This window comes from Chanos chanos, chromosome 8, assembly GCF_902362185.1.
Source record: "Chanos chanos chromosome 8, fChaCha1.1, whole genome shotgun sequence".
Classification (NCBI taxonomy): domain Eukaryota; kingdom Metazoa; phylum Chordata; class Actinopteri; order Gonorynchiformes; family Chanidae; genus Chanos; species Chanos chanos.
Genome location: NC_044502.1, coordinates 32,617,054 through 32,637,979, shown reverse-complemented (window position 1 = coordinate 32,637,979; position 20,926 = coordinate 32,617,054). Strand labels below are relative to the sequence as shown.

General features: G+C 42.7%; 2 protein-coding genes across 5 annotated transcripts; one reads left to right on the top strand and one right to left on the bottom strand.

The window, feature by feature from the left end:
* Positions 1 to 2,885: 2,885 nt before the first annotated feature.
* LOC115819100 (tropomyosin alpha-3 chain) lies at positions 2,886 to 16,469 on the top strand. 4 transcript variants are annotated; one of them, XM_030782642.1, is made up of 9 exons: positions 2,886 to 3,354; positions 3,465 to 3,611; positions 7,074 to 7,207; positions 8,035 to 8,152; positions 8,258 to 8,328; positions 8,970 to 9,045; positions 12,224 to 12,286; positions 12,554 to 12,623; positions 16,292 to 16,469. In XM_030782642.1, the coding sequence occupies exons 2-9, from the start codon at positions 3,480 to 3,482 to the stop codon at positions 16,372 to 16,374; spliced, it is 747 nt and encodes a 248-aa protein (XP_030638502.1). In that variant the 5' UTR covers positions 2,886 to 3,354; positions 3,465 to 3,479; the 3' UTR covers positions 16,375 to 16,469. The 4 variants fall into 4 exon arrangements, with proteins under 4 accessions (XP_030638502.1, XP_030638503.1, XP_030638504.1 ...); XM_030782643.1 differs by lacking the exon at positions 8,970 to 9,045 and adding an exon at positions 10,099 to 10,174 and having other exon boundaries at positions 2,886 to 3,611; XM_030782644.1 differs by lacking the exons at positions 8,970 to 9,045; positions 16,292 to 16,469 and adding exons at positions 10,099 to 10,174; positions 12,713 to 12,974 and having other exon boundaries at positions 2,886 to 3,611.
* Positions 16,470 to 17,902: 1,433 nt separating this feature from the next.
* Positions 17,903 to 20,180, bottom strand: pmvk (phosphomevalonate kinase). The gene is made up of 5 exons (XM_030782646.1): positions 20,049 to 20,180; positions 19,878 to 19,941; positions 19,402 to 19,554; positions 19,069 to 19,198; positions 17,903 to 18,962 (listed from the first exon to the last, which is right to left on the bottom strand). Exons 1-5 carry the CDS (start codon positions 20,132 to 20,134, stop codon positions 18,787 to 18,789), a joined length of 609 nt encoding a protein of 202 aa, XP_030638506.1. The 5' UTR covers positions 20,135 to 20,180; the 3' UTR covers positions 17,903 to 18,786.
* Between the last annotated feature and the right edge of the window lie 746 nt (positions 20,181 to 20,926).

Sequence of the window (20,926 nt, the reverse complement as noted above, 5' to 3'; positions counted from 1 at the left end):
TAAACTGAGTGGTTTAAATGAGTATTTATACCTACAGGGTCGTGACAGGGAAATAAATTTAATCTCTTAGTATCAGTGTGGTCTTTATATACAATGACATAGCCAGTCCCTGTAGTGTCTTCATCAATACATCAGTTGGGATGCAAGCAATGAGAAAGATGTATTGTAATTGGTTTTCGTACTTGCAATCATCCTGGGCTCTTGTTTCATTCCTTTGTGTCATTTCTGTTCTGTCTCCATTTCTCTCCATCTTCTCTCAGCGCAAGGGTGTGTTGTCGTTCTTGGAGAAGAAGCTGTAGGAACCAAGGATGCACCAGGGAAGCTACAGCTGGCTGAGAAGATGGCTTATGATGTAAGTCTTTATCTCCATCTGCCACACACACTTCACATTGACTCTTCCATTTCTGTTGGTGCAGGATGTTCTTATCTTTGCCACTTTGTAATAGCACCTTGATAATCCAGTCTTCCTCCTTTTCAGTCCAGACTCAGGGGTAAACACTGCATTCCTTACCTCCATGGTTTATTCTCTCAGGCAAAGAGTGCACGAGCATTAAAGTGGCATATTTATCTTTTATCAGAGAATGTAGGTTGCGTGTCCTTATCTGATAGATAAGTTTCCACTTACATGATCCTTGCTAAGTTACAGGTTTGTCAATCAGTCATTAATGGTAAAAAAATGACTAATTACAGGTGTAGTAATTATTGTTTCTCAGAGTTCACAGAAAGGGGTCAGGTTATCTGAGGTACTGAAAGACAGTGATTGAACAGTTTGTTCGGATCATTTTTTGGGTTAATATAGCACGCACAATGGCATTCAGGGGCTGTCCATGCTGAAAATACCAGTGGGAATTTACCAGGATGATGAAATCTGAGGGTAAGGAGGGGGCAAGGCAGCAGGTAGAAACTTGTTCTTTGAACAAGGCCACTTATCCATATCTACAGTAAACTGGGTGGAGCTGAACAGGAAACATTTTTTAAACTAATTATACGTAATGGACAGAAATTAATACATAATACACAATTCATGCTTGCATGCTGATATCTGACGTGATGTTTGGGTAGAGACCAAACATACTGAACAGCATATGTTATTCTACGAGTAGATGAGTAGATTATGAGACGTAAAACATTCTCCATTGTTCACAGAAGTGCTAGACAAAGTAAAACTACAATTCTTACCATCCTGCACCAAAACCCCAAAGACCTTAGGCTTTGTGTTAGCCTGCAGAAATACCTCATCTATTGAAGGAATCCTTGATTCCAACAAGAATTCAGCTTTCATAATTCACTGCTTCCTCTGACCCACATGAAGAGGATTAAAGCTGTTCATTTAGCTTGTTTTTGCAATTAAACCAGACCCATTATCAAAACTGACATTTTATATTGATAGTCTATTTCATTCAGGAATAGTAATGCAATTGCAAATGACACTAGGTGAGTAATATAGTCATGGTTATACACAATCAGCTTGGCAGTGCTCATAAAACAGATTGGTGATACCACTGGTCAGTCAAGTTCAAACCCCTCGTCATCTCTCAGTCATAAACTATTTTCAGGGATGATAGAGATGCTACAGCAACCTCCAGCATGAAACTTTATGTCCTTTTGAAATTGGAACCACTGCTTTTTCTAAGGTTGGTCAGTTTTCATCGCAGATCACAGTATTTGGTCATATCTTGATTAATAGTTTAGGAAAATATATTTCATGCAAGTGTGTTTTTTTTAGACAGCACAACTAATTTGTAGAATCACTGCTTCTGTTATATTTGCTCTACATCATTCTGAATTCCTCAAATACTGCACTTTTCTTACTTTGTCTACAAGTCCAATTTGCACCAAATTGAATGAGTATGGCATAGAGTCTCCCTCTCCTTTTTTAATTGAAAAATGACATGTACATTCCAAACATGGCAGCAATGACATAAAAAATATTACTGTCATCATCCATTACATCCATAACTGCCATTCAGTGAAAAACACTGATTTTTCACGGGGTAAGATGTATCTATCATCCCAAATCGGTTTAATATGGGGCGTAAAGTTATGTTTGTATGCCACTTTCCAGATAACATTTTTGATGAGATCCAGGTAATTCCCAGGTAACCGCGTGCATACCGTCCGAACAGTAAATGAAAGTCAATCGGGAAGTCACTGACATGACAAATTGCACGAAACAGCGCACTAACAGGAAATGATGCGTATTCATGCCTTGTCGAATTCACGCTGAATTTCGTGTACACGTGCATATATCAGTCAGTGCTCGCAAAGTTTGCACGAATACGATGAACTGAATTGCTGCACATATTTGTCAGTGAACTGTGTTCTTAACTGTTTATATGATTATGAGCACGACTGCAGCACAGAAATTAATGCATAGAGGTTTCCGAATAGTACCCTCCGTGTAAATCACAGTCTCTGTTCTGAGGTAGAGTAGAATATTACAGTTTTTCATAAATATTTGTAAAACAGGGCCCAGGAGTTAGCTGAGATGACTTCTGCTGTGACCACTCATTTCTCTTGCTTTGAAACGGTCAGGTGCCGCATACGACAGGATTATTTTCCAGACCACCTGAAATTAGTCTGTCTGAGAGCAGCAAAACATGTTGAGATATTAAACATTTCGATTAAACTAGAATACATTTATTACTATCTATCTATTTTTAACAGATAACACAGCTGATAACAGAGATTTGTAAAATCCGTTCAGTGTACGGTCTCATCTACTAAGTGCAAGGCAGGTTACTTTGCATTTAGATCAGAGTTGGTCTAATTTACAACGTCCGATAATTTGAAAGCGTTTCAAATAATTGGGCGAGTGGGAGATTTTCGTCACTTCCCTTTCTGCAGGGTGGAGCACAGCGGAAGTGTGTTCAATGAGGAAGAGAAGGGATCACTGGCTACGCTTGTGAGTGGCGAAAGGGGAGAAGGAGAGACACACTGCAAACCGCCTTTGTGCTACCCTCAGATATTCTCACCGTTCAGCTTTTTTTTTGCCTCTCTTGGAAAGCTACAGCGGACGCCCCTGTCGTTTAAACAAGGAGCACGCACTTGTACTCTGAGCAACTGAACTGGACCAAACTTCTTACGTTAACGTTAGCATATAACACTCATCAGTCGTTGACCCACCATTGGGCTAAAAGTTTGATTTTGCTAGCTGCTACTAACAAACATCGTAGTCTACTCGATTGTCTCGAAAACACTGGCTTGCAAAAGTTACGTTATAGCATAAAGTTGCACATTTTTTCAGTAAGGCATTGGCCAACATTTTGATTTTCGCTCTGTAATCGACAATTACTTCACTAAGACAGCTTGTGAAGTCAAGGCATTGCTCTGATTTCCAGCTTGGGCTCACTGGTGAGTCGTTTCTGAAAAAAGGCAGCTGCTTGGACAGTAACGAATTTTGACTTAGAGGGCGTTTTGTGCAATTCACTCTAACTCTAATCACAACGTCTGTGGTGAAACAGTGATTTGAAGATAAAATGGCCGGTTCGAACAGCGTTGAGGCGGTGAAGCGCAAGATTCAAGTTCTACAGCAACAGGCGGACGATGCCGAAGAGAGAGCAGTGAGACTGCAGAAACAGGTCGACGAAGAGAAACGATCAAGGGAACAGGTAAAGGCATTTCTGGAACAATCAGATGTAGTTCCGTAGTTGCTCCCGTGCTAGGTAAGGTACAATGAACTATATAGAGCATTCAAATGCGTGCTTAACGTTTCTCAGCGAATGTTTATATCTGCTTCTTTAACATAGGGCATTGCTCCGAAATCGAACCAAATGGCTTTAGGTTCAGACTGATGGTATTTCTTGTTTCCACAATTTGGAATGTGGTTTCTAATTTTCTAAATACCTTGCGAGAGGTTATTTGGGCACTCCCACTGCGTTACGGACGTTAATGAACAGTTGGTCAGAGTTAACTTTGAGTAAAGGAACGGGCTGCTTCTGGATGTGTTAATGAGTTAACAGATTTAAGTAATTTTGTGTTTCCATTCGTGACGAATGTGTAATTAACGTAAGCTGAAAAAAGATCTGTCTCGTTTCCTATTGAACTCTCTCTGTTGATTCAGGTCAATAGAACAAACTATCCTCTCGTGGATTTTAAGAACTATTGTCCTTTTAGACAAACCTTCAGTAAAATGATTTCACGCATGTTTGTCGGTTTGTTTTGAGAAATCCACCAGGAGACATTTGGTCTAAGAATTTTGTCAAGCTGTCGATTAAGGTTATCCGGCTTAAACAGTCCGTAAAATACCGCTCAAGGGAGGGGTCAGAATTCAGTGAAAATGACTGCACAGAAGAAGGGAGAGGCCTATTAGAGCGCTCACAGAGAACATCGCGATATCTGAGATGCAAACTTGGGCGCTGAGTGGTACAGGATTCCTGTGCAATTAGTTTCAATTTGAATCCTCAGTGGTGGATGTAAAGGGTGGCTGGCATCATGGGTATGCATGATAGACGGAATGGTCAGAGTTATCCACAGACTTGTCATCTATCTTTAGTACCAGGCTAGGCATCAGGCATTGTAAAGGAGGGGAGTGACAGAACGTCAAAACTCCTGCGGAGTCATGCGTTGCTGCCACAGGATGTGTGTTTGCCAAGTGATTGTGGCCTTTTGTGGCCCACACTCACAGGAAATGACTTAACCACTCAAACTTTGTCTCATTCTTTTTTAAAAAAATGTACAAGCAGGATGAGCTTATTGTAACAACGGTTCAGAATCTAGACTTTCCCCCCCGCAGTGTCTAATATTAGGTTTTATCTTTTACATAGTGTAAGAATGCCCATCAGCTGCACGGTCATTTCCTGACTCAGTCTTGTGTCTAGCTGTGTATCACTGTTAAGTGAACATTTCTGTAAACTGGCTTTAGAGAGCCAACTTGCTGTTATTTGAAATCAAAAAGTCAGTCATTCTCTCTCTTCCACAGCCATGAAACTTGACTGGTAGCTTCAGCAAGTATCAGATCAAGTTGTTTGTTAAAGTTCTTTTGGTATTCTAAATGTTTTCTGAAAGAAGCAATTCTGTAACGAAAAAGTCTTCAGAGTTGTGTTCATGGAATATTCAGAGGTACCAGCATCTTTAATATTCCCAGCTGCAGCAACCACAGTTCCCACAACTAAATCCAGCGTCACACTAGCCCAAACAGTACATATAGTGCTGTAGGGAAAAATTTTGTGCAGAGCATTAGAACAGGAATACATTTTTCGTGCCTACACCTCCTGTCTACCTTCTTTCCTCCCCCATTCTTTAGGCTTAACCATTGTACTGTTGCATTTTCAATAGTAGCGCCATCACAATTTGTACTGATATCCAGGATACGCCGAAAAAAAAAAGTACATGGATGTTATTTCTTTTTCTCCAGCAAGTTCACTCCTGCTCCTCTCTTCCATGCTTTTTGTCGCTTCTGGTTTACATTTGTTTTTTAATCCGTATTCCTACGAAACTCGGTGTGCATCGTCAGTACATCTCCTTAGATATAGACTCATTTCTGATTTCCTGCTCCTTTTTTAGGCTTGCTTTTATGCTTTTATGCTCTCTTATTTCATCCTTATATGTTTGTGAAAGGCTTACTATATTTAGTCCTAGGGTAACTGGAACGCCGCAAAGTTAGAAATGCAACTCTGGCTCATTCCTCATCAGTAGGAATGCCGGAGTGTTCTGTCTGGTGCACGGTTGGCTTTTTCAAATTCATTTAAGATTTGTGAACAGCGGTTGCCACTTTATATCTAAACATCGCTCTGTGGCGTTTACTTGTGGAGTACATTCTGGCACAGTTGCATGTTCTGGAACAGTTGCTTTAAAATCTGGTTTGATTCACTGTCCCAGCAGCTTGAGTGTTCCTTTTTCACTTATTATCCCATTGTTTGTAGCTTAGTTCTTGACAATAACTGAGTCCAATTATATTATGTAGCCTGACATTGCATGAAGTTTGCAGGTCTCAAATAAACCTTCAAATAAATCTACCAGTGGGGATTTTTTCACGCCTAGGTTTGTCATTCATTCCAACCAGTTGATTCATATTGCTTATACAGAAGAAATCCAGACTTAAAGGAGACTAATTAATTAAAAGTGCATGGTTTGTGAAGGGCATGACAGCTGTACTCTTGTGAGCCGTTATCCGAGACCAGATTGTGAAATATTCTGAAAACTACACAGGAAATTTTGAAATGACTAACAGCGCTCAACAAATATGGCAGTTGGGTAATTTGAAGTGTATAGAGATGATTTTTTCAGGGTTGGTACTTAAACGGGTTGGAGTTTTCAATGTCTGTGCAGCGATACCACTCCACATATGAGGCATTTTGAAAGTGTGTCGGTGATCGGTCCCATCCCTCGTATAAAGCTGTTGAACACTCACACATGCTATCGCCATGGCAGCGCCGTTTAGTTTTGATGAACTGAAGAGTTTTGTCATGCAGTCCTGGCATTCCGCTCCATCTCTCTTTGTTTCTCAGGCATATTTTGCACTGTGTTCATTGTGCTTGATTCTGTGTTGCGTATTTTGACCTACTTATGGCCATTCCACTGCCTCCCATCTGCTCTTTTTTTTTTTTTTTGCTGTAGTTCTCCAAAGTACTTCTGATCCATCTGGCTTTCATTGCGCGTGGCCCGAACCTCCTTTTGGCTCCTCTCGCATTCCTCGCTACCTTCCTTTTTCTTTCCCTCTGTTACATGGCCTGTTCTCCCCATTAAGACATGAAGTGAGATCTAACAGGTTTAAACATTATTCTCAAAGAATGCATCACACTCTCTGTGCGCATGTTTAAGAAAATGTATGTACTCATGCAAGGCAAATACTTTTAGGATCTGATGTGTCTCCCAGTTAGGGCTGATCAGGGGTTGAGAAAGCACAGGCAAGTCCTACTGATCCAAGTGCAGATCAGTCAAATGAGGGATCCTCTAGACTGTGGGCTTTACACCGCTTGCTGACACAGATGAGTTATGACTGGTGTTTGTTCCAGTAAACTCCCTCTCCCCCTCTCTCTCTCTTTCCCCCTTTTGTAGTGTGAATAGTTTGTGCTCATCTCTCTCTCTCTCTCTCTCTCTCTCTTTCCCTCCCCCCTCTCTTTCCTACACAGGCTGAGTCTGAGGTGGCCTCTCTGAACAGGCGTATCCAGCTGGTTGAAGAGGAGTTGGACAGAGCCCAGGAGCGGCTGGCCACAGCCCTGCAGAAGCTGGAGGAGGCCGAGAAGGCCGCCGACGAGAGCGAGAGGTGGGTGTGGCCTGGCTGGCCGAGCCGTTTCCCCCTCACAGAGTCATCTCAAACCTCTATGAACTTAAGGGACTCTCTTGGCACGTAGAGTTTCAGCCACACCCAGACCGTTCTGCCTGCTAATTCGATTGCCGTACACCCGATTCATCATTCGCGTTCCTTTTTTTTTTTCTGACAAAAGGCTATAGTGGTTATTTGTGCGGCTTAATGAAGTGTCCTTCGGGGACTGCTGCTTTCCTGACCTGATCTGGTGCTCTTCCAGCAGAGATCTCCACCCCTCCCCCCAACAAATCTGATCTCCATTAGAGGCCTGTGATGCCATAGGGATTGGATTTCACAGATAACACAACATGGGGAAGGCTGTAAATTCATTGCGTTAACATTCCTATTAGCGAGGAGATCTTCGCCTAATACCGCGCGGCGATAGTATGGACGTGCAACCGTACTTCCCGATCACGTTAGTTTAAACCTCATAAAGATTAATGTAATTGGAGACAGTAGTCCAGAATCCACAGTTGTAATGTAATTCTGGACAGTAGTCCAGAATTCCGCAACACAAGGCAGAAATGTGTTACTTGGTGGTTTATGGTTATCCTCTCAAATCACAAATGAATCCGCTTTTAATGAAAGAACTCCACTTGACAGGTTTAGTTAAACGTGTTTTTGAGTTTTATCTGTGTTGAATTACTGATATGTTGTTAAAGGTGCAATTACTGATATGTTGTTAAAGGTGCCCCTGTTGTAGTGAAGAATGGATGTTATGGAACAGCGGGCTGTGTTCAGGTGCTTCATTCAGTGGTGTGTGTGTGTGTGTGTGTGCTCCTCAGGGGTATGAAGGTGATTGAGAACAGAGCCCTGAAGGATGAGGAGAAGATGGAGCTGCAGGAGGTCCAGCTGAAAGAGGCCAAGCACATTGCTGAGGTGGCTGACCGCAAGTACGAAGAGGTCAGCTAGCTTCCTCCCTCTGTTCCCAGCCTACATCAGACCAAATACAGCTTATGTTTGGCCAGAGTAAAGATGACATCTCTCTCTCTCTGTCTGCATGCACAGGTGGCTCGTAAGCTTGTGGTCATCGAGGGAGAGCTGGAGCGCACAGAGGAGAGGGCAGAACAGGCTGAGGCGTGAGTGCCACACACATACGTTATAGACAAACACACATTCACAGACCCCTCAACTCTGACCAGTTCTTTGTTTCTCAAAGAACACACACACGAGCACGTACTTTCACTCTCTGTCTCCAATTAACATTGCATCCAAACTCTCAATGGACTGCTCTGACGAAAAGCTGTTTAATTATGAAGTGCTTTTAGAATGACAGTTTCCTGCTCTGCTTGGTTGCATGTCACTTTTGCTGTCTGTTTCAAAAATCCCGCTTTTGAGACACTTTTTCCACCCCGTAGTACCGCTATAGAAGCGGCCTGTGAAGGATTGTGTCCGATTTTAGTTTTATCGGTCACGATATCATGCTTAGTTCTGACAGATCATATGTGTTTAACGGCCAAAGTATCGCTGTCTTATCCTGGTGTTGTGTTGAAACATATGTGATATGACTGTCATGTTTCAGTGAAGTAAATGATATTAAGAAGACATCATAAAAATGGGAAGGCAGTATTATAAATTAATGTAACCTGTCATTCCTTTCTTCCTTTCATCTGTCTGCGTGATGTGTGCATGTTCTGACTCTGGCCCCTCCCCTCCATCCCCTACCTGCATGCGCTACCATGTCATGTGACCTCCCCACCCATCCGCCCATCACTAACAGCAAGGCTCGGGTTTTGGAGGAACAGCTGAGGGGTTTCGACCAGTCCTTGAAGACTCTCCAGGCCGCTGAAGAGAAGGTACTGACATCGTTCTTTTGTTACGCCCCCCCCCTCCCAAAAAAAAGGAAAAACTGCAGCTACCAAACCTGACTACATGCAGTTTGTGGAATGTGGAATGTTTCTTTCAAATTAGCTTTTTGTCCTTCCTGTTTTTTTTTTCTTTCTTTTTTTTTGCAACAAGGCTGTGGAGTTTCCTTAAAAGTCTGGGGTTGAAAGCTTGTGACTCAGTATCTCTGGAACTAAAGACAAATAGTAGGAGGGTCACTCTGAAATTCTGTTTATACACCAAGGGCCTCACGCTTCCTTTTAGGGCTGAACCTCCCCGTAGTCTCCCTGCTGCCTGGTTCTCATCACCACTTACTCTATCCCTCCGTCTCATCTCCCCCTCACGGTCCCCCGCTCTCAGCTCTGCATGAGTTCAACCTGCATCCCTGACACTCATGGCCGCTGTTCCCTCAGTGAGCAAGGATGTCATAACCGTTCCCATTCATTTCCTTGTTGTGATAGTGAATCTTTAAATGGGCAAAGCCCTTGACTTGTCACCTTTCTTACACTTCCTCTTGAGCTGACTTCCTTTGGTTTCAGTCAGTCTCGCACAGAGAATGATGCCACAATTATACCATTCCACCCCCCTCCCCCAACACACACACACACACACACACACACACACTTCACATAGGACGTATGCCTTCATGTCTTTTCTCTCCTGTTTTTTCTCGTGGTAAATTTTCTCCCATTTGTGTGTGTTTTTTTTTTTTTTTTTTTGTCTCTCTGTTCCCCCTCCCCCCTTTTCCCCATCATACTCCCTCCATTCAATCTTGTTTCTCTCTGTCTCTCTTTCCACCCCTCTGTGTGTCACACTCACTCCCATGACCCCGTTCTTTGACACATTTGCTCCTCTCCCTGCTCCGATCCATCACTCCATCCCTTTTGTGTGATCACCCCTCTCCCCTTCCCCCACCCTTCACCCCCTAATCACTCTGCTCCACCTTCGTCTGGGGCCCAAAATGCGAAACGCCAAAAACAAAAACAAACAAACAAAAAAAAACAACAAAATTGAACAAACTGCAGCAAATGTGCCGAACTGGAGGAGGAGCTGAAAAATATCACCAATAACTTTAAGTCCCTGGAGGCTCAGGCTGATAAGGTAGGAGGGAGGTTTTTGGGGGGGGGGCTGGGGGGCTGGTGGGCTGGGGGAGACAAATATTGCATGCTACTGAGTCCAGCTCCTGACCCTGATCAGCTCTGGAGAGTTACAGATCATAGGCCACGCCTACTCACACAGTCACAGTCAGCGGCACCATTACCATACCTACCATGTGTCTAGCCAAACTGGCGCCAGAATAAGTGTTACAACAAGGTGCTGCTTAAATGTAGTCACTGTAACTGTAATATAGATGGTCTATGACTTTCACAGAATTGTGTAGTCAGTAACAGGAAGGTCTTGCATTTATTTTAGCATGAAATGATTTATCTGTGTCTCTCCAGTGCTGACTGTGGTCTGTGTTTGAACTTCCTTGAATGTAGTGTGAAATATTATCAGTATGTTGACAACCATGTAAATTGCATGCTTTTGTAGGGGATTTTATGATTATCTGGTTTCAGAACCTCTTGAGTGTGTTTTTTTTTTCAAAGCTGTTTGTGTTACCAGGATGTTGAAATATTGATACCATTTAAAGTTTGTTTCACTGGTTGGTAGGGGAGATGAAACTTTTGTTCCTTTTTCCCCTTTTTGGTCTTCAAAACAAAATATTGCAGTGAGCTCATATTGAAATGAGCCGTTGAATGAGATGTTCAGCTCTAGCCACAGAAATAGTAAAGTGAACAGGAAATGATTTGTGCCTCTGCTATGAATAGGGGTTTGTTCACAGTTCTGAAGTGCGAGTTCTTTATGTTTTAGTCATTTTTTTGTGTGTGTGTGTGTGCCAACTGATTAAGGCCGTTTTTAGGCCGTTCTCTGCCTTCAGACTTTTGACCGTAAACCCTTTCTTCCGTGATCCTGGTACGTTCTTCAGGGGACCACCGTGGTCTATTTAGACAGGGTTTGTCTGAAACCAAACCTCCGTGCACAAAACTTTGTGCAAGTACTCGACCATGTATCAATCCGCAACTCTACAAATTGGGTTGGATTGCACGACGATTACCGTTTTGAAGCGAAAGCCGTTTTAGGAAACCAGCAAAACATGCGCCCTGAAATCGTCAGCGACCCAATTAGGGTGACGTAAATAGCAGAGGAGCTCTCATCTGACCCGCTCGCCGTACCCGTCCTCCTCCTCCTCCCCCTCCTCCTCCTCTGCCCTCCTCCCCCTTCCCAGAGGCTGGGGTTCACACGTTGCGTTGGGTTTTTTGGGCCATGGTAGTCACTCAAGGGTGGCCTTATCCTTCCTCTCAGTGCTCAGTATAGCAGCCCGCCACACCCTGACAGTGCAGCTGCGTACGAGCCCTGGCCCATGTCCCTACATGACGCCATTGCCTAAGACACCGCTCCACAGAGCGTTCAGCTGCAGCACAGAAAGAAAACCTTTCAGTTCCAATCAGTGATGTCATTCTCTCCGTTTGACCAGCTTCGCGGACGGCGTTCCGACCGCGCATTAGCCGTGTGTTTTGCATAGCCGCGTACAGCTCCAAACATAGGAAAGATTCGTAGATTTGAAGTATCTCCAGCATTCAAAGCCAAACCAGGCCTCCTCTAATGCTATTACAGATTTGACTTGGATGCGTACAGGAGGTACCTCCAAGATCCTCTTGAGTCCTGAGAGAGAGTCCAAGTTTATTTATAGTCTCATTCCTCCTGAGCTATTTGGTCCTTAGACTCTCAAACTCAAGGCACAATGTCACCACAGAGCGACGAGAGTGTAGTTCAGGGTGCAAAGATTAAGTGTCTTCCAGACATTGATCAACTCAGTTTAAATATATCACAGTCAAGGATTAGTTGCTTATGTTAAAATTGTTTAAATCAAGGGGAAACACGCAGACGAGACCACCGGGTGAATCATACTTGCAGTCCTAGAGTGAAGAGAGAAATGCAGTAATACGTACGAGGTTGGGCCTGAGGGCCTTCTCTGCATTACTGTAGGTTTGTTTTTCCACATGTTTGCAGGTCTGTTGTAGCTGATCCTCCCTGTGGTTTATGTTGGAATGGTTCCTGAAAACGTGGTAATCAGACTGTTTACCATATAATTTCTCTCATTTACAGTACTCTCATAAAGAGGACAAATATGAGGAGGAGATCAAGATCCTGACTGACAAGCTGAAAGAGGTGCGTCAACATTCTGCAGAGGAAGATCATTAAAGATAATGTCATTAGAGGTTTTGACTGTTTGCCTGCACTCTGTTCTCAGACTCGGTCATATCTGCAAGTTGCGTTTGTGCATTTTATAAAACACTCTCTCCATTTCAGAAATAGTATAAAAGGAAGAAGCTGTCTTAAGCACTGGCTCTCAGCTTTTGGCACAACTTTGCATAACATGAATGTTTGGACGCTTGGTTGCTATGACAACATCACAGCTTTGTTTTCACCTCGCAGGCCGAGACTCGCGCCGAGTTTGCTGAGAGATCGGTGGCTAAGCTTGAGAAGACCATCGACGACTTGGAAGGTAGGCCCATTCTGAGCCCACCCAACCCCCCCCTCTCTCTCTCTCACACTTCTCCCATCCTCACCTTTCTCTTTATCCCCTATGTGCAGATCAGTTGTTTATGCAGAAGTTGAAGTGCAAGGCCATCGAAGTGCAAGGCGAAGAACTGCACCGTGCTCTCCGTGACGTGACCTCTGTGTAAATACAGCATAGGCATGACCTTTGAGTGTTGTGTGTGTGCAGTGGAGTGAAATGAACTGATCTTTAGCCACTGTTTTGGCTTCTCGACCAGCCTGTTTGTTCAGCAGTAAGCGGTTAATTTGGGTCATAACATTTTTAGTCAAGAAACCCGCCCTCTCCCGGCTCTTTTTAACGCTTTGCCTTTCACGCCGGTACCGCAGTAGATCTGGGATGGCAAACGCGAAAGGGAAGCGTGTGTTCTGTGGCCTTGAGTTTGCTATTTATCTACGACGTTCACTTCTTCAAAGTAACCGCTGCAGCTTGTCGCCATGACGACCGCCTGCAAACACCACAACACTGCTCTTGTAGGGGGGGAAAAAAAGCTGTTGTCACACTGGTCAGCGTTTGCACGCGTTCTGGACACGCTTCTATAGTTTGACATACGGCATAGGCTTGAGTTGCTATTGTTCGAGAGATTTAGTCATCAGCAGACTTGCCACTCAATGTATAGCGCGTATCAGACATCGCACATTTCTTCCTGCCGTCCGCTCTTTCCTGTTTGGTGTTTTGCCTCACGCAGTTGAATTAGATAAAAGTAACCTGTTGCATGAAGTTTGAAGAGGACCTTGCATGGGATTTGAGGTGTGCTGCTGTGCTGTGGCTGTGTGTATCTCCCTGGTATTGCAAACTAGAGTTGCTGTTGCTATGGAACTGAAAGATTGCATCCCAGTTAAACCTAACAGAGTCCGCTCTGTATTTCATATGAACTGGCACTTAAATGCTTGGAACTGTGGATGCGAAGTCAGTATGGTTATGGAGTAGAGGAATAAAATGTTGTCTGCCAGAATGTTGGTTTGTATCCTGCCTGTTTTTGGAAGTCTTTTTGGATTATAGCGTCTGCTAAATGAATAAACGTGAATGTAATATAGACGGTGGTTACAGTCTCTCTTTTTCTACTCGCCTACTCTCAGCCTCTTCTCTGTTCGGAGCTCATATTCCTGAGCAGAGCGTGTAGGGAAGGATAAGTCGATATCCACCCCCTCATCTCCTCTGCTTCATATGCATGTTTCATCATATTCTCTTCTGTATTTTTGTTCTCCATTTTTCTGCCTCTCTCTCTCTCTCTCTCTGCTTCCCCCACCCTTCTCTGTCCTCTTCTGGCGGAGACATAGTTGCTTTGCTCTGATTCTGGGTCACCATCTCATTATTTTCCCATGTCTCTCCACCTCTTTTTCTCTCTAGCGTTCCTCTCTCTCTCTCTCTCTCTCTCTCTCTCTCTCTCTCTCTCTCTCTGTGCTTTTGAAGCGCTCTATGTCCTCGCTGTGCGTCACGTCTCCGTGACTGTCCCTCTGTGTCGTCTAATGAAGGCAAGAGAGAAAAGGCTTTGGCTGCGACACTCTTTTGACTATCTGGGCTTTCTGGCTTCCCGCCTTACATTTTTACTATGACTCACTTGTCACCTTCACCACTGAACGTGGGCTGCTCTCTTCCTACACCGTCATCTGGCGCCCGTGTCATCTTGCACCCGTGTCACCAGCACCTGTTCTTGCCACAGGACCAGCGAGAGTATGCTCACCTGGGAGATTTACAGACTTGTTGAAAGACACTTGCCTTGCCTTGTTGAACGACACTTGAGCCCATATATGGCGTTTTATTGGCAGTTGCTTGCATTTGGATGCTTGTTTTTTTGGAAGCATGTGTGTTCTGGTTTGTTCAGAGGAAAATGGGAGAGAAAGTGCCATGCACGCTTACAGTCTGATGGTTTCTCAGTGGAGCCCTAGAGCGTGCACACACTCATTCTCACAGTCGTACTGTTTGTTCTGCATACCCTGCGCTGGCTGTCTGCCAGCTAACACCTACAGAAGGAGAATACATGGTTAGTAAAAGCCTGAGGTTAGCTCCCTTCATCTCTTAAACAAACAAGGACTTGCCACATGTCCGTCTCTGAACATGAACCAAGATTGAAGAACGCCACACTGTTTGCAAATACTCGTATAAAAGCAACAAACGTTGACAGCAATCACTCTGTGCTGACGGTTTTACCCCACCTTCAATTATTTGTTGGTTTTGTAAAGATACAAATTACGCAGCTGAGTTAATTAATTTTCACGTTTAAAAAGAATACACAATTAACTGAATTACAGAACTCCACATGTTCACCCGTATTCAGTGTGTATCAAAAAGAATTTAATGAAGCCTTTTCCATCACGGGACACCTCCAGCCTTTGTACTGCTACCAGTTACACTTTTTTTTTTTTTTTTTAACAAAAACAGAGGGGTGTGACTCACACTCTTAAAATCTAATTTAAGTGAGTTCATGTTTAAGAGCGATTAAGGTAACAGTCACGATAGTGGTGTTAAGTCACTGGTCCTGCTTATTCCATATGAAGAGCTCAGAGTTGCCATGGAGATGAAATCTCGCTGTTATCAGGACCGATTTGGAAAGTAGCGCTTGCATTGCGACATTCTTTCGTTAGACGAATGGCGCCAGTGCATAAAAAAACAAAACAAACAAACAAAAAAAAGCAAAACTTCTCTGACACTGGACTTTTTGAAACGATGCCAAGTAACTGCTTTGTGTTTCCCGGCGAACTCGTGCGTCGTTATGATGATGCAAGTCGATAATTAAATTTTTTTTTTTAAAGTCATCAAAATAAACTTAAGACCGGTAGACAGGATGGGGAAAGCTGCCCGTTGTGTAGGTTTTAAGATGGCTCAGCATGTGTAACATAGCAGTCTGGGGAGTGTCATTAAGTGGCACAGCCCATGTCGACTTCTGTTGTTCTGGGCAAAGTGACAAAGAACTTAATCGTACGCCGTCGTCGTGTGGAGATCAATGGAATGTCTCGCATGAGAAAGGTGTTGTTGCAGACACCTGATTGACGTGTCAAATATACGTGTCACATAGCAGTAGGATGCTGCCTAGAGGCTCATTATATAACTCAGATGATGTAACGTACTATCGTACTACCTCGTACGTGTGGAATATTCTACTGTTTTAACGTTGTTACCACGAGACATTTATCTGTCAGATCTTCATTCATCAACATTGGTAAAATGCAGCAGCACACATTCCTGTGTTTAGCCTTTTTATGAAGGTTGAATTAGGAAGGATGTTTCAGTACAGAGCATTAGACCGTGCTGCGGGCTGGACGCACGCGAATCAAAACTGGCTTCAACTTTTGTGGTCTCTGGTTTTGTGGTCTCTGGCCACTGTGCTTGTACATTTTTAGCATTTTTGCATTTCTGCTTCAAAGTCGGGAAAAAAAGACACATGCCGTGCCTGATCTGGGGTAAGTAGGAGGGTTCAGTTCTTTTGGTGTCCTCCCATTCATTTAAGCATTACTTGTGACCATATTAGTCCGGTTTTAAACTCTCAGACTGGACTTCTAGCATAGCAGGTGCTGAAAATCCAGTGTCTTACTGTAAGGCACGGAGTCACGCGAACGTATGAAAGAGATGTTTGGTCTTACAGCTCTGTGTTTTTTTTTTTTTATGTTATCTTACAGAGAGACTGGCTCTTGCCAAGGAGGAGAATCTCAAGATCCACGCCACTTTGGACCAAACCCTGCAGGACCTCAACAGCTTCTGAGCTGCCTATATCACATGCCTGCATACCTTCTCTCCCTCTTCCCGTTCTTCTGTCCAACCTCTCAAATTCTTCCACTGCTCCTCCCTCGATCTTTGCCTGCGCTGGTTTGACTTACGTAAAGGTTGAACGAGAATATGTCAGTCTTTGGTGATGACAGTGCTTAGCTTTAGTACTTGCATATCAGTGCTCACACCCTCAGCTTGTGAGGCTTGTTTCCCCACTCAGTGTTGCCACTAACTCTCTCTCGCTCTCTCTCTCTCTCTTTTTTTTTTTTTTAATGGTTAATCTCTCTTTCCATCGAAAACGGGAATGTGTACCGAAGCACCAATGTCTTAATTTTTTTTTCATCTCACCACCTCAGAGTTGCGTTATTCCACTTGAGTGTGCAGTTAATGCGTGTGTTACTAGACGTCATCTCTTCCATATTCCCCGTCCCTTGGGTTTATTGCACGGTTTTGTACTGATGTGAAGTTATTCTGTCCCTGAATTTAAAACTGGAAAGGAGCAGGGAGGGAGGGAGGGGGAAAAAAAGAAAGACAGAGAAAGGGAGCAGGATAAAGTCTCAAATGTCCATTATTTGATTTTTTTTTTTTTTTTTTTTTTTTTTTATGCTTTGGACTGGAATCATCCTGGATCTTTAATAGTCTTTTTTTTTCCTTTTGTGTGTATTTGGGGTTTTTTTGTATTCTTCCCTAATCACTGAGCTCATGGGTACCTCACTCTTATTTCCTATATCTTTAGTCTCTTCACCATTTAACTGGACCCTGCTGTGGTGAGCACTGTTTTCTGTTATCATAATGTACTTTACTGTGCCAAGACAGCGTGGGCCCATTCTTGTGTTACCTTTAGACATGCAGTTTGAGCTTAGTCACAGATATTGGGGGTATAGTTCATTTCTTTATAAGGGAGATGTGTTTTCTTTTCAGTTGAGAAAGTTTGTTTTTTTGTTTGTTTGTTTTTTTCTATGGAACAATATTATAAGAAGGGCCACAGAATACTGGACCAAGTCTGAACGGTTTTGTTTTATTATCAAAAACAGAAAAAAAAGACAAAAAGAAAAAAAAAGAGGTATGATTAGTTTTTTTTATGTAACCCAAGGGATTAATGTATGGTTTTTGAGGAGAAAAAGATGGGGGTTAAAACTGTTTGAGCCATTTGCAACCTTTAACCTTCTGTTAAGTGATTGTACTTTTTTGGGGTGACATGGAAATGAGGCGGAACAAGGAGAGGTGATCAGCAAATCACATTCCACTGCCAATTGGAAAGCTAAGGGTCCATAGAGGGAAAGGGAGCTGAGTGAAACTTAAATATGTTATCGAACCATCTTACTGATGTAGGCACAATTATTCTCTGCGACTGAGCTAAACTACAAATCTTAAAATTGAATAAAGAAATAAAAATGATCACCATTTTTAACTGGAACTTAAAACATCAGAATTTAAGATGTAAAATTTGTTGTCAGATGCGTTTCATTGTAATAATCATGACAAAGATGAACACAAGAATTTTTCTGAATAAAGGACCATGATTCTTATTGACATTCCACATTCAGTCTGCAATTTGCATTTTGTCTCTTTTATTTCTCTCACTTAACGTGTTCCAACATACAAAATACTTAAATCAGGATTTGATAAAAGTGATTCTGATCCTAGTTTAAGATTAATACAATGAAAACCTATTCCAGATTGTCTCAGCTGTAGAACTTTAAAGTGTAAACAGTATGTTTACACAGAATTAGATACAGTATAGTGGGAAAGATTGATGTTCATAAATATTTTCACAAGAAATCAACAAGAACTTGCATCATAAATAATGCATCAACACAAACTTTTCGATGCCTGTCAAACTCAGATACTTTATATTTACAGGAAAAGCATACTTTACTTTTTTGACTGATCCATCTAAAGAGGCAGTACACAGCTCAGCCTCCTGAGTCCAGGGGTTTATTCCAAAGCTAGATTTTTCAGTTAGCTGCAAAACAATAACTCAAAGGGTCAAGACAATGTCCCTGTCTCTCCCACTGGAGACATTTCACTATAAGTGTAATGTCGCACAGCTAACTGGGAAAACTGGTTTTGTCATATACCCCAGGACAGTAAGAATGTGACTGGTAAAACAGTGCACACACCTGTTCTTCTGGTAGAAAGCATCCTCTGCTTATCGGGTGAGATGTTTAAGGAGCAAGACTCCAGCCATCAGGTACTGGACCTGAGCAGCCATTGTTGATGGTTTACAATGAAATGTCAAAAGTGTATCAAATCAATATGATACACCTATGACACTCATGCAGGTCTGAATACAGAAAAAAACTCGTTTTGCGACAGTAGATGAGGACACAGTCCTTACAGTTCTATTTGACAATACCAAGACATTGCCGATAAAAATTAAATGGTAAGCAACATCAAGTTGTTTTTAGTGTCCACTTATTTTGAGATTTTCTTGCGTATCCTCTATTGACTTCTCATTAGTTAAAGAAAGTAGTCCTTCTAATTGCTTCTCAAGCAGTGCATCATCTCCATCATTACTGATGATCCAGTCAAACTCCACACCGTGATCAAGGCCACATTCCGATTCTGCATCATCTACACCTGAAAAGCAATGAGGAAGGAAATCGGTGATTTGATCCATATGCTTATCAAATGTATCTCTAACAACTAGAAACTGACCATGCTCTTAATGGTGCTGCTGTGTTACCTGCTATGACTTTCCAGCCCCTCTGTGCTCTAGTTTGTTCAGACGCCACCACGCGGACACATTTACACTGTTGTGGATATTCCCTCCAGAACCACTGCAGGTCCGACATACGCCTGGCGTCACTTATGATCTATGACATGGGAAACAGTAAAGTTGCTGTGCGAGGACACTACGACTGTTTTAGATATGCGGTCACCAACAAGAGAGTGTTTCATCCAAACGAGACTTTGGGTTAAGTATTCAGATATTAACTGTGTCCACGTTAACAGAGGAGCTGAGATGGGGCATTTTAACCCATTCATTTGTGGACAAGAATGCGACTTGTCCTCTCACCCAGACTGGCTGTATAGCGTCTCTTATGGCCAGACGACAGAAAAACCCGGGATCTTGCGCCCTCTTCCTCTCACCCCACTGGATCATGTCGGCACGGTACTGCTCCTTGTACGCACCAGCACCAAGAAGCTCCTCATAGTTCAATCCTCGTTCCTTAAAACAAAAGACTCGTAAATAAGGCAGATGTCCGCACAAAATATTGTACTTTGAAACCAGCTGATGCCAGAGGGACACTTCCAGAAAGACGTCTGCGTCCACTGTTTCCATAAAACGCTGAACTGACACTGGCTATTGGTCAGCATGGTGGGCTAGAAGACACTCTACGGTTATTGGTATCTAGTTGATGGTGCAAAAAAGTTAAGAATTCAGTCAGAAGTACTAAGATGAGTAACTTGTAAAGTATCCGATAAGTTATCCAGAGTCGGGGGACTCTTAAATTGTAACACTGCTCATACAAGAAGACTTTGCATACTGACCCGTGCGTACTGTTCTTTCAGAGGACCAGAAAGTCGAAGAATACAGCATCTTTTCGAGCCAAGCCTACGACCAAGACACATTTGACATGGTATTATCTAGTGACATGTAACTATGGCTGAGTAGTTCTTATGAATTTAATGAATACCACAACTAAGCACTCAAGAATTTACCTCCTCTGTATCAAATCGGTGACATAATCCTTCCCAGATTTGCGCTTTCCGCTGAATAATAAAATAAGTTTAGGCACAACAGCCATGTTTGCATCCTATTCGAGCTGTCATCATAGGCAGACGAGTGTTCTATGAGAAATATTATAGTCGGTCCTAAGGCTGTGGTTGGTCGACAAGGTTTGTAGACGTAAGTGTTACCACCATTTTCATTACCGTAATATGTGATAACACACGATTTAAAAATGTGGTCTTTATGTCCTGTTCATTCTTCACAACATAGTAATATACTAAAATATTATGGTAGTTTTAAAGTATTCGGCTGTGGTCATTTTCTAGACTATAGCGACTCCTGTACAAAATTTATTGAAAGAGGCCTTCAAGTATTTCCGTGATAACCTGTATATACCACTTTACGGTACTATCGGAAGAGCGTCACGCCATCCACGTCAGAGTTAAGTTCAAGATACGAATGCGTTAGAACTGAGTTTTAGAACTTTGCGAATTCAGTGAAAATAATGTAATTCCCAAAGGTTTGGGCAGTGGACGCTAAAAAATATTAGCACATATGCGTGCTTAATACATACGGCAAACGGTAGCCAAGTACAGCTATTTGGTAAACAAAGTAACAGAAGAAGTACGACAAAGGGCAAAGTTTGTTACAACGTGTGGACATTCTGTCTAGGTTCCTGACTGACAAACTCTTCATGGAATTTGCTGTTTTTGCTAATGCTACACCTGTACAACCATGTAAGAGAATAGATGCTAAAATGACCAGGAGTTCGGTGACCTGCTTTAATTATCAGAAAGTCATAATTCTGTCTTGTTGGCCAGAGAAGGATGTTCGATCATACAACTTCTCAGTTTAACCTGTCTGCTTT